This window comes from Pipistrellus hanaki, assembly GCF_964339955.1.
Source record: "Pipistrellus hanaki genome assembly, chromosome: 1".
Lineage (NCBI taxonomy): Eukaryota > Metazoa > Chordata > Mammalia > Chiroptera > Vespertilionidae > Pipistrellus > Pipistrellus hanaki.
Genome location: NC_140503.1, coordinates 29,522,670 through 29,536,036, shown reverse-complemented (window position 1 = coordinate 29,536,036; position 13,367 = coordinate 29,522,670). Strand labels below are relative to the sequence as shown.

General features: G+C 36.6%; 1 protein-coding gene and 1 long non-coding RNA gene across 4 annotated transcripts in view; one reads left to right on the top strand and one right to left on the bottom strand.

Annotated features, from left to right (window-relative positions):
• The window catches only part of LOC311613452, a 165,576-nt gene that overhangs the window by 17,642 nt on the left and 134,567 nt on the right, over positions 1-13,367 (top strand). The window lies entirely within an intron of this gene.
• PPP2R5E (protein phosphatase 2 regulatory subunit B'epsilon) overlaps positions 1-13,367 on the bottom strand; it is a 139,230-nt gene that overhangs the window by 125,067 nt on the left and 796 nt on the right. Inside the window, exon 2 of one of the 2 annotated variants that reach the window (XM_084866826.1) lies at positions 11,254-11,417. In XM_084866826.1, the coding sequence (XP_084722952.1) occupies positions 11,254-11,410 (157 nt within the window). In that variant the 5' untranslated portion in view covers positions 11,411-11,417. The remainder of the gene's footprint in view (positions 1-11,253; positions 11,418-13,367) is intronic. The other variant, XM_084866827.1, reaches the window with a different exon arrangement.

Below are 13,367 nucleotides of genomic sequence, written 5' to 3'. Positions count from 1 at the left end.
ATTCTTTTATTCCCAGTAGTTTGCTTACTTTCTATTAGTTTTGAAAACAGACGCAACTACTTTTTTGTGTTATAATTAATTTTTTTCATTGTCAAGGTAGAAGGTGAAACCCTCCACCTCTTTTTCCCAAAGATAACCACTATTTACAGTTTCTTTTTATCTCCTTCCAGACTATCTCTCTCTTAAAAGTTATGTCTGACACAACTTTAAAAACAAAAACATTTATAATTCTTTCAAACTACCTTATAAATTAAGTAAATGCATTCTATATGTGTGTTCTGCTGTCAGAGCTTTTCAAACTCTATAAAAATCTGACATTAATATTTATTATGTGCTGGCTGGCTGGGTTTCTGAAACCGCTCATCTATTATCACCAAAAAGAACTAAACAGCAATGAATGACCCCACTCTCCCTCAAAAACAAAAATATCTATAGGTGGAAGAAAAATTACATTTTTTGGAACTGAAATAGAAATCAGATGATTAAACAAAAGCATTCACTACAGTTTATGGGCTTGGTTTATATTTGACATGTGGAAATGAGTTTTCAAGAAGAAAAAAATTCCTGGAGACAGATCCTAATTATCTACGTTTCTGAAGATATGCTCACCAAAGAAAGGCCCCCTAGGGTCTATTCAGAATATACACTGAACCTCATTCAAGTACGAAGGACAAAGACACAGATAGTCTTATCAAATTATGTATAGCAAAATGAAGAGCCAGAGAAATGAGGGTTTTAGTGAAAAAACTTCCCAAATACTATATACAGTTTTTCAAATATACGAACCCCTATTACTTAGAAATTTAGCAAATCACATCAAATCTTTGCACCTCTTAATTATCCTCACTAATGAAGGGATAGAAACATGAATAATCTAAAATTTACTTCTTCTTGAATATTAAAAAATGTACCAACTGTAGAGGATGGGAGGCATGGGATGGAAAATGCAGACTTCCAGCAACAGCAAACAGAAACTTTTTCTTTTTAATTCTGATTGCCTAAGGCCAGAATTAAAATAAGATATTTAAATGTCCTAAATACATATCAAACAAAAGTGAAGACAGGTTGAGTGAAGGGAAAAGTCCATCCAGCTAAGAGGAAAGAGAAAGTACAGAGGACCAGAGAAGTAACTCTTAGAGCACTCATCTTTCATTAACCATGAAGAGCCAGAACCAGTGCCTCTGAGCTGACATAAATCCCTATAAGGCAAGAGGGGCCAGAGCAAGAGAAAGGACTAAAATATTATACTCTCCCACAGCTCACTTCCACTCACACATCCCCCACAAACCTACCCAGTGGAGACTAATGCTACACTGGGTTCCAGCCCAGTGAAAAGTTCTCTATGCCCTAGCTAGTGTGGCGATTTGGTTAAGCCGTGGTTGGCAAACTGCAGCTCGCAAGCCACATGTGGCTCTTTGGTCCCTTGAGTGTGGCTCTTCCACAAAATACCATCGCCTGGGCGAGTCTATTTTGAAGAAATGGCATTAGGCCGAAACCGGTTTGGCTCAGTGGACTGAAAGGTCCCTGGTTCAATTCCGGTCAAGGGCATGAACCATGGTTGCGGGCACATCCCTAGTAAGGGGTGTGCAGGAGGCAGCTGATCAATGATTCTCTCTCATCGATGTTTCTAGCTCCCTATCTCTCTCTCTTCCTCTCTGTAAAAAAATCAATAAAATATATTTTAAAAAAGAAAGAAAGAAATGGCATTAGAAGTTTAACAAATTTATCTCTCAAAAGAAATTTCAATCGTTGTACTGTTGATATTTGGCTCTGTTGACTAATGAGTTTGCAGACCACTGGGTTATAGCATTGGCCCAAGGACTGAAGGGTCACAGGTCTGACTCCCAGTCAAGGGCAGGAACCTGGGTTGCAGGCTCAAACCCTGGTCCTGGTTGGGGTCCTGCTCAGGGTACATAGGGGAGGCAACTAATTGATATGTCTCTCTTACATTGATGTTTCTCTTTCTCTCTCTCCTCTTTCCCCTACCCCCGCCGCTCTTTCTACCTCCATTCCTTTCTCCCTCTCTAAAAATCAATGAGAAAAAAATGACCTCAGGTGAGGATTAACCAAAAAATGAAAAAAATGAAAAGCTGTCTACAGTGTATTCCAAGGAGAGTAGCAAAAGTGCAAAGTTAGTGCCAGCAACATTTCTAATGCATCAGCAAATCTCTATCTGGTCTAAACCCGAGATGTGACAGGAACTGAGTTGTTTTTTGTCAAGGCTGCTACACTGAAATTCATTTAATGTTTGTATACTATTTCTGCTCTCCACAGCTGACAAAATAAATACTATCTAATAAAGGCCCCACTAAATTTTGATATCTGAACAATCAGCATATTCATTCATTCATTCATTCAATAAACACTTATTCCCTATCTCCTTACATGCCAGACACTGCTAGCTCTCTCAATCAGAGCCAAAATGACTGAGGATAAAACCAGAAAGAAAAACTTATGCCCAGATCCTATCAAAGCATTTGGCAACCTTTGATTATCATAAGACTTTCAGATTCAGAGACTCTGTTCTGTCCAAAGCAGCACCTTTTTGGCTAACCAGAGTGGGCCATAATCATAAAACTTTGTGGTTAAAGCCATGCTCAGTTTACTACACAACTACACTGCACAAAAACACTCTTCATTTTTAAAAAGTTCTTTAAAAGAATATTTAAAATACAAACCAGAAAAGAAAAAGGAATGAGTAAGAAGAGGTTTTATAAGTTAACACCATTTTATATATAGGTATCCCAAAAAAATGTATGCACACTTTAACAGCTGATAACTCACTTAATTTTTCACTCCTTTTCAAATCTAGCTGATTTGAAATAATGAGTGAAGCCAGACTAAGCTTTGAACTAAGAAAATTTACCCTAAAGTTCCATTAGACTTTTTCTTTGGGAATACATAAAAGAGAAAGCTTATGGTACAAAACTAGCAATAGCAGACAAATTGAGCGTACACAAACACCGAATGAAATTATTTTTCATGTTTGCCATTCCATTGCTTCCTGTTATCAGCAGTGCCTGTATCAGAACAGCCATCAGTTTGAAAACAGGCATTGACAAAAAAAAATATTCATTTCTGTAGATTCTTTTAAATTTTGAAAATGAACTGTATGTTAACAAACACTGGCCTTATAATCATTCAAAGTGTGTATACATTTTTGGGGACACCCTCTACATGAAGATTTCCCTTCCTCACTGAAAGGATGATTTCACTCAACAGGAACTCATTGAGCAGAGAAGGTGTGAAGGGAGCACTTATCCTTGACCATGGGAATTCAATCATGAATGGACATGAATCCTGACCTCAAGGATGGAAATATCATAACAACTCTCAATTACCAAGTGCCTACCATGTGTCAGCACTGGTCTGGGCATTTCATATATATCACCTCTCAAACTAATCCTGCAAGGCAGATATTATCACCACTTTACAGATGAGCAAACTGAGGCTCTAAGAAGATCATTTGTCCAAGGACACCTAACAGACAAGGAAAATTGGCTGGAATTCTAGGACTGTCTGGCTCACAAACCTATCCACTTTCCATGATTCTACCTGCTGGACATGCAATATCTTTGTCTTCATCGTCAATCTACCTAGCCTCCCATGCTACCTTTATATTTCTATATAAAGGTATTTGCATATTTCTATATATTTCTATATGTTGTCCCAAGCAAACCTACCTGCAAAATGACTTAGGAAGAAAAAATACAGAGAGAAGAAAAAAACAAAAGTCAAAAAAAAAAATTTTTTTTTTAACAGATGGATGGTGTGGGGGAGAGAACTATAGGGGACTATCTCTTTCTTTAATAAAGCTGAAATCAAACAGTATATACACCTACAGTATCCTGCCTCAACTGAGGCTCTCATTGTTAAGACTTAGAGACTTTATTTAAAATCTTTAAAATAAAAAGTAAGAACTCAAGGTAGAACAGAAACATCAGCATCTACCAACTCAGGAAGATAACTTGAAAAGAAGAATTCTGATTGACATTCCAATTCAACCACACTTACTAGACTCTGAACTGCCAGTTATTTCTTGGAACCTTGGTCCTCTCATTCTATACCTACTTCAAAATTATATGTACATGTTGCTTTTGTGAATATTTTAATTCACTTATTTTATTTGAATTTATTATGAAAGGAAAAACATCCATTGGGATTGAATACATTTTCTTCTCTCAACAGAATCTGAAGACATATCAATGACAGCACACATTACCATTGAGGTAAGTATGAGAAATGAGTGGTTTGGACATTGTAATAACCATAGCTTCCCAAATTTTCTAGATCTAAATAAAGACTAACTACAGGTTTCCCTGCTAATCACACTTATAGATGCTCAACAAATTCATAATTTCATTTCATAAAAATAGCATTAGGTAAAAACTCACAGATGAAGAAAAATTTCTAACACATGAAATTCATATTCTAAGCCACCTGCTCCAAAGATACTTTTGCAAAACTCCTAGCAACATCGTTAATTTTTTTTAGATTCTTTCTTTCATTTTCATTTTTTTCACTGTTCCCACTCAATGAAAGATGTTAGGTTACCAGCTATGTCCTATCTGTCCAGGTAACATCCACCAAGCGCTTAGCAACCATCAACAATCCCTCCCTGTGATTCACAGTGATAATGTTCAGTGTCATCACATATATCCATCTCCCCAATCTCCCCCAACATATCACCCATACCAACTGGGGAAGACAGGTGAACACAAGATTTTAACATCTGCCGTAGAGCAAAGTAGCTCACACTTGGCTAGTCTAGTCCTTAGGTCTGATAGCATACTGACTCTGACAGCTTCCAAATGTTACTTCACTCAAAAATGCTTTCTAAATGCTTTATAAAGTTCATTAGCAAATGATAGTGATATATTGTTTCACTTAAACAATTTAGTCTATGATAGACTTAATGGAGTTTAAAAAAACAAATAGCTACTTCCCTAAATATAAAATACAGAAATAAATCATCTTTAAAAGATCCACTTTAGCCCAGCTGGCGTGGCTCAGTGGTTGAATGTCGACCTATGAACCAGGACCATGGTCGGCAAACTGCGGCTCAAGAGCCACATGCGGCTCTTTGGCCCCTTGAGTGTTGCTCTTCAGCAAAATACCATGGCCTAGCGAGTCTATTTTGAAGAAGTGGCATTAGAAGAAGTTTAAGTTTAAAAAATTTGGCTCTCAAAAGAAATTTCAATTGTTGCTCTGTTGACGAATGAGTTTGCCGACCACTGAACAAGGAGGTCATGGATCCATTCTCCGTCAGGGTATATGCCAGGTTGCTGGCTTGAGTCCCAGTGTGGGGGTGTGTAGGAGGCAGCCAATCAATGATTCCCTCACATCACTGATGTTTCCATCTCTCTTTCCTTCATCCTTCCTCTCTGAAATCAATAAAAATATATTAAAGGGGGGAGGGGGAAAGCGGGGAGAAGATCCACTTGAAACCCAAATCTTAAAATACCCATCAGTAGTATTTATAAATAAATAATAACATCAACGACAACAGCAAAGACAGCTAACATTTATATAACACCATGATCTGGAACCTACTCTAAACATTAGCTATATTAACATAATCCTCAAAGTCACCTTATGGAAAAGTTTTTCATCTCTCATATTTTTTCAAATGAATCAAGCAAACTTCATGACTTATCTCACCAAGAAAGACACAAAGAACTATGATACCCTAATGTGAAAAAAGTATTATCTTTAGAGATAGTACAAAATTACAAACAACCTTGCTAAAAAATAACAGGGGAATCTTCCTCGACAAAAAATGTAGGTGGAGCCGAAACTGGTTTGGCTCAGCGATAGAGCGTCGGTCTGCGGACTGAAGGGTCCCGGGTTCGATTCCAGTCAAGGGCATGTACATTGGTTGCGGGCACATCCCCGGTGGAGGGTGTGCAAGAGGCAGCTGGTCGATGTTTCTCTCTCATCGACGTTTCTAGCTCTCTATCTCTCTCCCTTCCTCTCTGTAAAAATTCAATAAAATATATATTTTTTTAAAAATGTAGGTGGAGTGTTCTATTTACATTACCATGCAAAAGAAAAATAATATTCCATTAAGTAAAACCTTAAGAAAATATAATTTCACCAATACTATGCTGATATTAAATATAAATTTGCACTCACAAGATTGCACATTATTTGATTAATCAGAAAATGACTCTAAAATTATTTTGGAATTCATTAATCATTAAGGTACAAGAGTGGTCATTTAAGGACTGTCAAAGACTCCAAACTCTACAGGCCTTTTACTTATTTTGTTGGCCTCTCCCACAAGTCAGGGCTTTCCCTCTTAAACCATCTCAAATCCAGTTCTGCTTCAAGCACTGGTACAGAACGAAAAGCACTCACTCCACTCAATTTTCGCCACCCACAGAAGGCAGCACAGATAACAAAAAATAATTTAAATCATAATAGCTCGAGAAAATTTAAAATTAGCAAGTGACAAGGAGGTGGATTCAATTTTTAACTTCATTCAAATTATCAAATTTAAAATACTTTCAATTATTTATTTTTTCAATCTTCATAGTAACCATAACATCACAAAGTTAATTGCTTTGCCTAACTGAACTTTTATTGTTGCTTGCATCCTCATTTAATGAACTTCAACTGGTGCTGACAGTAATTCTAGCTCTAATCTTCTAAACATTTATTCTTTTAATGAATTCAGTCTATTGTATTATGTCCCCCACTATTCCAAGCAGCAGCTCATAACCCAGTGAATTAAAACACATGAAAACTTAAGATCATAAACTTCAATAACACAGGGCCACCTATGGAGCATATAGCTGAATGAGCAGATGGGTTTTATTTACATTTAAAAAGACATTTTGTACATTGTACATTTATAATCTGAAAGTAAATTGGTAATATTATTTTAAAGGAAGCAATAATTAAGTGATTTGTTTTCAAAGAAACTTCAGTATCATCAAATGACAAACACGATGTTACCGTAACAAAAGAACTTTTTCAATTCCAAATCCAACAATAAGACTATCTCAGAGTAATCTTCCAGTTATTTTCAAAGAAACCTCAGCATCATAAAATGACAAGCACGATGTTACCATGACAAAAGAACTTTTTCTAATTCCAACTCAAATGATAAGACTATCTCAATGTAATTATAGTGCTATTAATCATCACATAATTTTGGTACAACACTGGAACACATAAGCATGAGAGGAAAATATTATTTCTCACAACTGAGTAAGGAGTTTATGGGTAATTTACATATTCTATAGTTTTATATTTACAGATATGTACAAGGACAGGATCAAGGACAAATTTTAACCCAACCTGAATGATTTGGTCCTGACAATGTAAACAGTCCCATCAGTCTCTGACCTCCAGCTATAATGGTCTCTAATGACCTTTTGAGGAGAAGAACATCAACCTTCTTGATTTGCTCATTACTGTGTTCCGAAGGCAGTGTCTGGTGCATCATACTGTTCAGAAATTTGATGAATGAACTGACTGGATTATACAGCCCACAGCACAATTACAAAAATTAGAATTTAAGGCCCTTGGAGGAGACTATTTAGCCAGGCCCTATGTAGACTCCTTTCATTGCTGTTTGCTTCATATATACTTTGAAAAGCATATGCACTTGATTTATTTCATTCAAGCAGCACCATAATTCAAGAATATGAATTCAGGGTCTACTACGCCTAAGCCCAAGGGCATCTAAAGTATACACCATTTCTAGAACACCCCACTAAACCAGAAAAGCCTAAATAAATTCCACCATTAGTTGAAATGCCTTTTACAATGTTAAGATATAAATCTAATCACAACAAACTATAGTTCTATCCAAAATCTTTTAAGAAAAAACTAAACCTAGTTAGTGAATATTGTAATAACCATAACTTCCCAAATTTTCTAGACCTAAATAAAGTCTAACTACAGGTTTCCCTGCTAATCACAATTATAGATGCTAAACTAATTAATAATTTCAGTTCGTAAAAATAGTGTTAGGTAAAAACTCACAGATGAAGAAAAATTTCTAACACATGTAAAATTCATATTCTAACTTTCTCAACATCCAAAGGTTATGTCAGTTCCTCGTACCTGAAACCTTACAGACAGATCTCCCATATCCAGCCACATTCAAGTAAATTTCAGAACTAAGTTTTAGAACGTCATCTTAACTGTTTTTGATTAAAATATCCTTAAGTTTTCTTAAAGTGAAAGGAATATTATTTCTAGATGACTGGCTACTGTTAAAAACACCAATTCATTGTATTAGGTGTAGATGGAGATCAAATGTAGATAGAAGCATGGAAGGACAGCTTATATCAATGTGCTTTCAAGTCATTTTGACTTCTGCTCACAAATTAGGTAAAAACACCAGCCCTTCTGATGCATCACTATCTTTCTGGAAAATTATCTTGATGAGACAAAGATTGAAGTAGCTTCCTGACCCTCAAAAGAAACTCATTTTTGCTACAAATGTCCTTGGATTCCAAAATATTAATTGAAAAAGAAAGTGTTATATGCCTATGTCGTGCAAGTCACACGATATCTATGACTTCAAGGGATAACTTCAGATAGCTCTTTAGAAGCCTGAACCCACTCAGAAGCCTCACTGTATGTCCTTATAAAACGTGACAGAGGCCGAAACCGGTTTGGCTCAGTTGTAGAGCATCGGTCTGCAGACTGAAGGGTCCCAGGTTCCATTCCGGTCAGGGGCATGTACATTGGTTGCGGGCACATCCTCGGTAGGGGGTGTGCAGGAGGCAGCTGGTAGATGTTTCTCTCTCATCGACGTTTCTGACTCTCTATCTCTCTCCCTTACTCCCTGTAAAAAATCAATAAAATATATATTTAAAAAAAAAAAAAGTTGTAGGATGCCACAAAAGCAATAATCAGGGAATTTAAAAAAAAAAAAAAAAATTGTGACAGAGAAGTACCCCCTTCTATTTCCAGATATCCTCTTCTAAGGATGCTTTGGTAAAAAAGGATAATTCGAAAGCCTGTATCTTCCTTATTAGAAGACAGTACTTTTCCTGAAATGATGCCAAGTCCCAATTTTCTCCATGTTCTTTTTAATGTTTACCATTTTACTTTGAACAGTGTTCCAGGCACAAACAACCAGAATTAATTAAATTAAAATATACCAGTAACATCACCATAAAATGAAAGTCTTTCATGGTGCCCACATAAATGGATGAACTTTGGCCAGATCTCCCCTTACAACACTTTGTGTTCTGAAACAAGATCCAGGTTCAGAGGAGTAACTCAAAGAAAGATGGATGGCAAACAGAATAACAGAAGGAATATTTATTAAGCAACCAAACACACATTAGGCAGTTTACCCACCTGATCTCACCCTTCACTACCACCTCGGAAAATATCAGTCCCATTTTATAAGAATGGAAATTGAGCCAAAACCGCTTTGGCTCAGTGGTAGAGCGTCGGTCTGCGGACTGAAAGGTCCCAGGTTCGATTCCGGTCAAGGGCATGTACCTGAGTTGCGGGCACATCCCCAGTAGGGGGTGTGCAAGAGGCAGCTGGTCGATGTTTCTCTCTCACCGACGTTTCTAGCTCTCTATCTCTCTCCCTTCCTCTCTGTAAAAAATCAATAAAATATATTTAAAAAAATAAATAAAAAATAAAAGTCTAATTCTCACAGCTACACATACATGCTCCATATTTTTCTTCCTTAAATGAAAATAATCCATGTAATGTATTAAAAAAATGTAAATCAACTAAAAAACAATGATAAGCATTTTCTATTACACAGTTCTTCCTATACTTGTAATAATTAATATTCAACTCCTACAATGTACCCAGCACTGAACTAAATGTTTTACCTACTTGAAGGCATTGACTCTCTGAGGTAAATTCTAATACTTTTCTAGGGGAAGCGGAGGAGAAGGGGGATCCTAATATAAGGTGTCAGGAGAAGAATGGACTTTGGGTGGTGGGCACATGGTGCAATATACTGATCTTGTAACACAGAGACCCATATCTGAAACCTATATGTTCATGTTGACCAATGTTACCCCAATCAATTTAATAAATAAATATATTTTTTAAATACTACTACTACTTTCCTAATTTTGGAGATTTTCCAAAAAAACATTGTTTAGAGGTCACATTGCTATGAGTGGACCCAAAATTGAAACCTATGTATGTGTGACCCCAGGGCTTCTATTCTTACCTCAGGAAGGCCAGCTGCCTTCCTTAGATAATATATATTACATATATTCAGTATATATTAGGTAACAATACAATAATTGTTGTTCAATCAATATGTTCCTATGATTAATTCTACTGTAACCTAATAATAAGATCCCTGATTGTTTTTATAAAATTTTCAAATACAAAGGGGAGAAAAATATTTTTAAATAGTAAAAGAGGATGTCATCAATGGTAAAGAAACCAGAGCTATGTTAGTCAGCCTTTTTGAAATAGTGCCTTATATTGTGCATGTCCCCTTCTCTTTGCTCTTAAGCGTGAGGCAGACAAAACTCTACCTTCAAAGGTAGATTCTGATAGATTCCATGACGTAGATGCTATGTTTCAACACATTTCAAACAATGCCTGTTCATGAACATAAAGCTAACATATAAAAATTTAAAAAGCAACCAAAAGTATCCACCTACCTAAACAAAAGTTGAAAGGTCTGATTTACAAATACAAGTTCATATTTAAAAACTAGTCCTTAATATATTCCAATGTAAAGAGAAAAATATTATTAAACAAGAATGATCACCACATATACTTTTTATTTGTACTATCTGAAAACAAGAATGTATGTAATCAATTACTACCTGACCATCTTTTTCTTGATTTTTAAAAATGAAATCTTTCAAACATCATTTTTTATATGTAAGTTAATGGTACCTCTCCTCTATTAGGTCTACTTCCTATAATTAAGACTGTACAATTTGAAATTGTCATTGCACACAGCATGTACATCGAAATGTCAAATGAAAAATACAGACCCAGATATCTTAAAGTTTCTCTGGCAGTCAATTTTCCTGCTTATCAATGTGAGCGATCCTCCTGATAATAAGTTATTTTCATTTATCCACAGTTATTTATATTAAATTGAGCCCTTTAAAAGGGAGAAAGGGCGTATCTGATCACACACCAAAAACTTCAACAAGTCTGAAATCTCCCATCCCTCAATTTGTGACACAAAAAATTAACAAATATCAAACTCTGCAAAAAGGAAATTATATATAGATATAAAAAGATCAACTGAAAAGGAACCCATCACCTGGTCATGAGCCTTACCTTTCAGCAGTGGCAGAGGTGTTAGCTCAATAGGCTTGCCTTGAGACCTAAACTGTGAGGAACTTTGCGACCTCTTCTGTCTGGCTTTTCTGACGGACTTCCGAGAAAATCCGTCTACTTTATCCACTGATGGAGGAGTAGTTGGTGCTGAGGACATATCCCTACTGAAGAGAAAGAGGCAATAAACATATTCCCAAGGCTAAAGCATAAATGTGAGTTGCACAAATTCTAAAATTCCCATATACAATATTCATGAAAATGAGAATATGTAATAAAGCAAATAAAAACCAACTAAGGAAAATCATATTCAATGAGACAACATAAAAATCTGGTGACGAACAGAAGTACTATAACTACCATATAAGCAATACTGTAATTCTAATGTATTATGCTGTTCCTGCTATGATAAGCATTAAAGATGCTCATTTAGACTTGAAAAATTCTATGCTATCTACTCATTTCTAACTATAAAGCTCCTCTCATCTTGAGAATCCTGAAGTAATGTTGGAGGTATTCTACAGCTGGAAAACTTCCATTAATACATTTTCCCAAGGTATTTAATATTATGAATGGGACCCGTATCGTACTTCAAGCATTACACCAATGTATCGCAGCAAGTGACATTTACAATTACTGAAACTATCTAGGCATGACTTTTAATGCAATTTGCTGGCTGTGTTTGCTATGATAAACTACAACACACTGCAAATAAGAACAGGCTACATTACTTTAAACAGATCACATAAAAGGCATAATTAAAATCATTTCAAAGACATCTTTTTTAATGAAGGCATCTTAAGTTATTAAAGCTTAATAAACAAAACTATGATGAAATCATGCGCCAAAGTTGAAATGAAAACTTAAATCCACAGCCCACTTAGACCACCAAGCTGAGTTCCCTTGAAGTTCATTATCAAATATTAATTTTCATTCCATCAAACTGATGAAACTGAACAGTTCTTTTGGATTTTTTAATCCTGTCAAATTATTAAAATGAAGGCTATTTCCTAAAAGTAACATGTTAAGCTCAATGTCATTCAACAATTTAAAAAGATGCCATTATTTCCCTGCAAGATTAATGGCAGAATGGAATAGAAATAATGTATATGAGGGAAATGCTGTCATTCCAAACAGAAGACAAATGTTTAAATGAAAGGGTAAGCTAGTTTCTTTCTAAACCTGTAAGAATAAAAAGTTATCTCAATAACCTGGCTTCTGATAAAGTAAAAATAACAAAAACATTAAAAAACACACGTACAAAAACACAAACATACACACAAAACCATATGATACTGAGGGTTGAAATTCTGGTTCTCTTTTTTTTTTAAGTTTTTAGAAATTTATCTGTTCATCAAATACTATGTGACAGATTCAAAACGGAATTGTAAACTATGTATGACCACAGAAGAAGGAAGATCACTTAAAATTCTTCATAATGACTGCATCAGCGGAAAGCTCCCCATCACATTTGTACAGTGTAGATTTAGGGGCCCGCTTTCCCCATCTGGCATGTGAATTACTTAGATTTCATTTAACCGGAACAACCCAATATTTCAGTAAATCCTGTTCCTCCATTACTCTTCTTATCTCTTCTTTATTCCTCGTCTCCCACCTGTACAAGTGGCTTATTGGTAGCAATTTTTTTTTTTTTTTAATCCCTTGGCCCTTCTGTCCGCGGCCAAGAATCAACGTCAAGGACCTCAACCCTGGAGCGCCGCAGAACTGAACGTGCGGCGGCAACAGCGGGGCAGAGCCCGGGGAAACAGGTTTCGCGCTGGACCGAGGCGCCCGAAGCTCCATCCTCCTCCAAGCACCGGGCATTTCCAAGGCTCAGGGTAATCCAAGGGAGGTAATGGGGTGGAGAACCACCACGGGGAAGAGGAGATTCGTCTGCAGACATAGCTTCACAGACTCACTTGGCTCCTACCCACCCCCACCCCAAGCCCAGAAGATAAGCGGCTACAGAACCCTCACAACACCCATCTCCCCTTCTCTCCCCGCCCGGTCCGTCAGGGGAGCAGGGGTCCGAGAACACGCCTCCGATGCCGGAAGGTGCAGAGGAAAGCGGTGAGGGCGAGGGGTGCAGGAGAGGCAGCAGCCGAAGCATTTGCAGG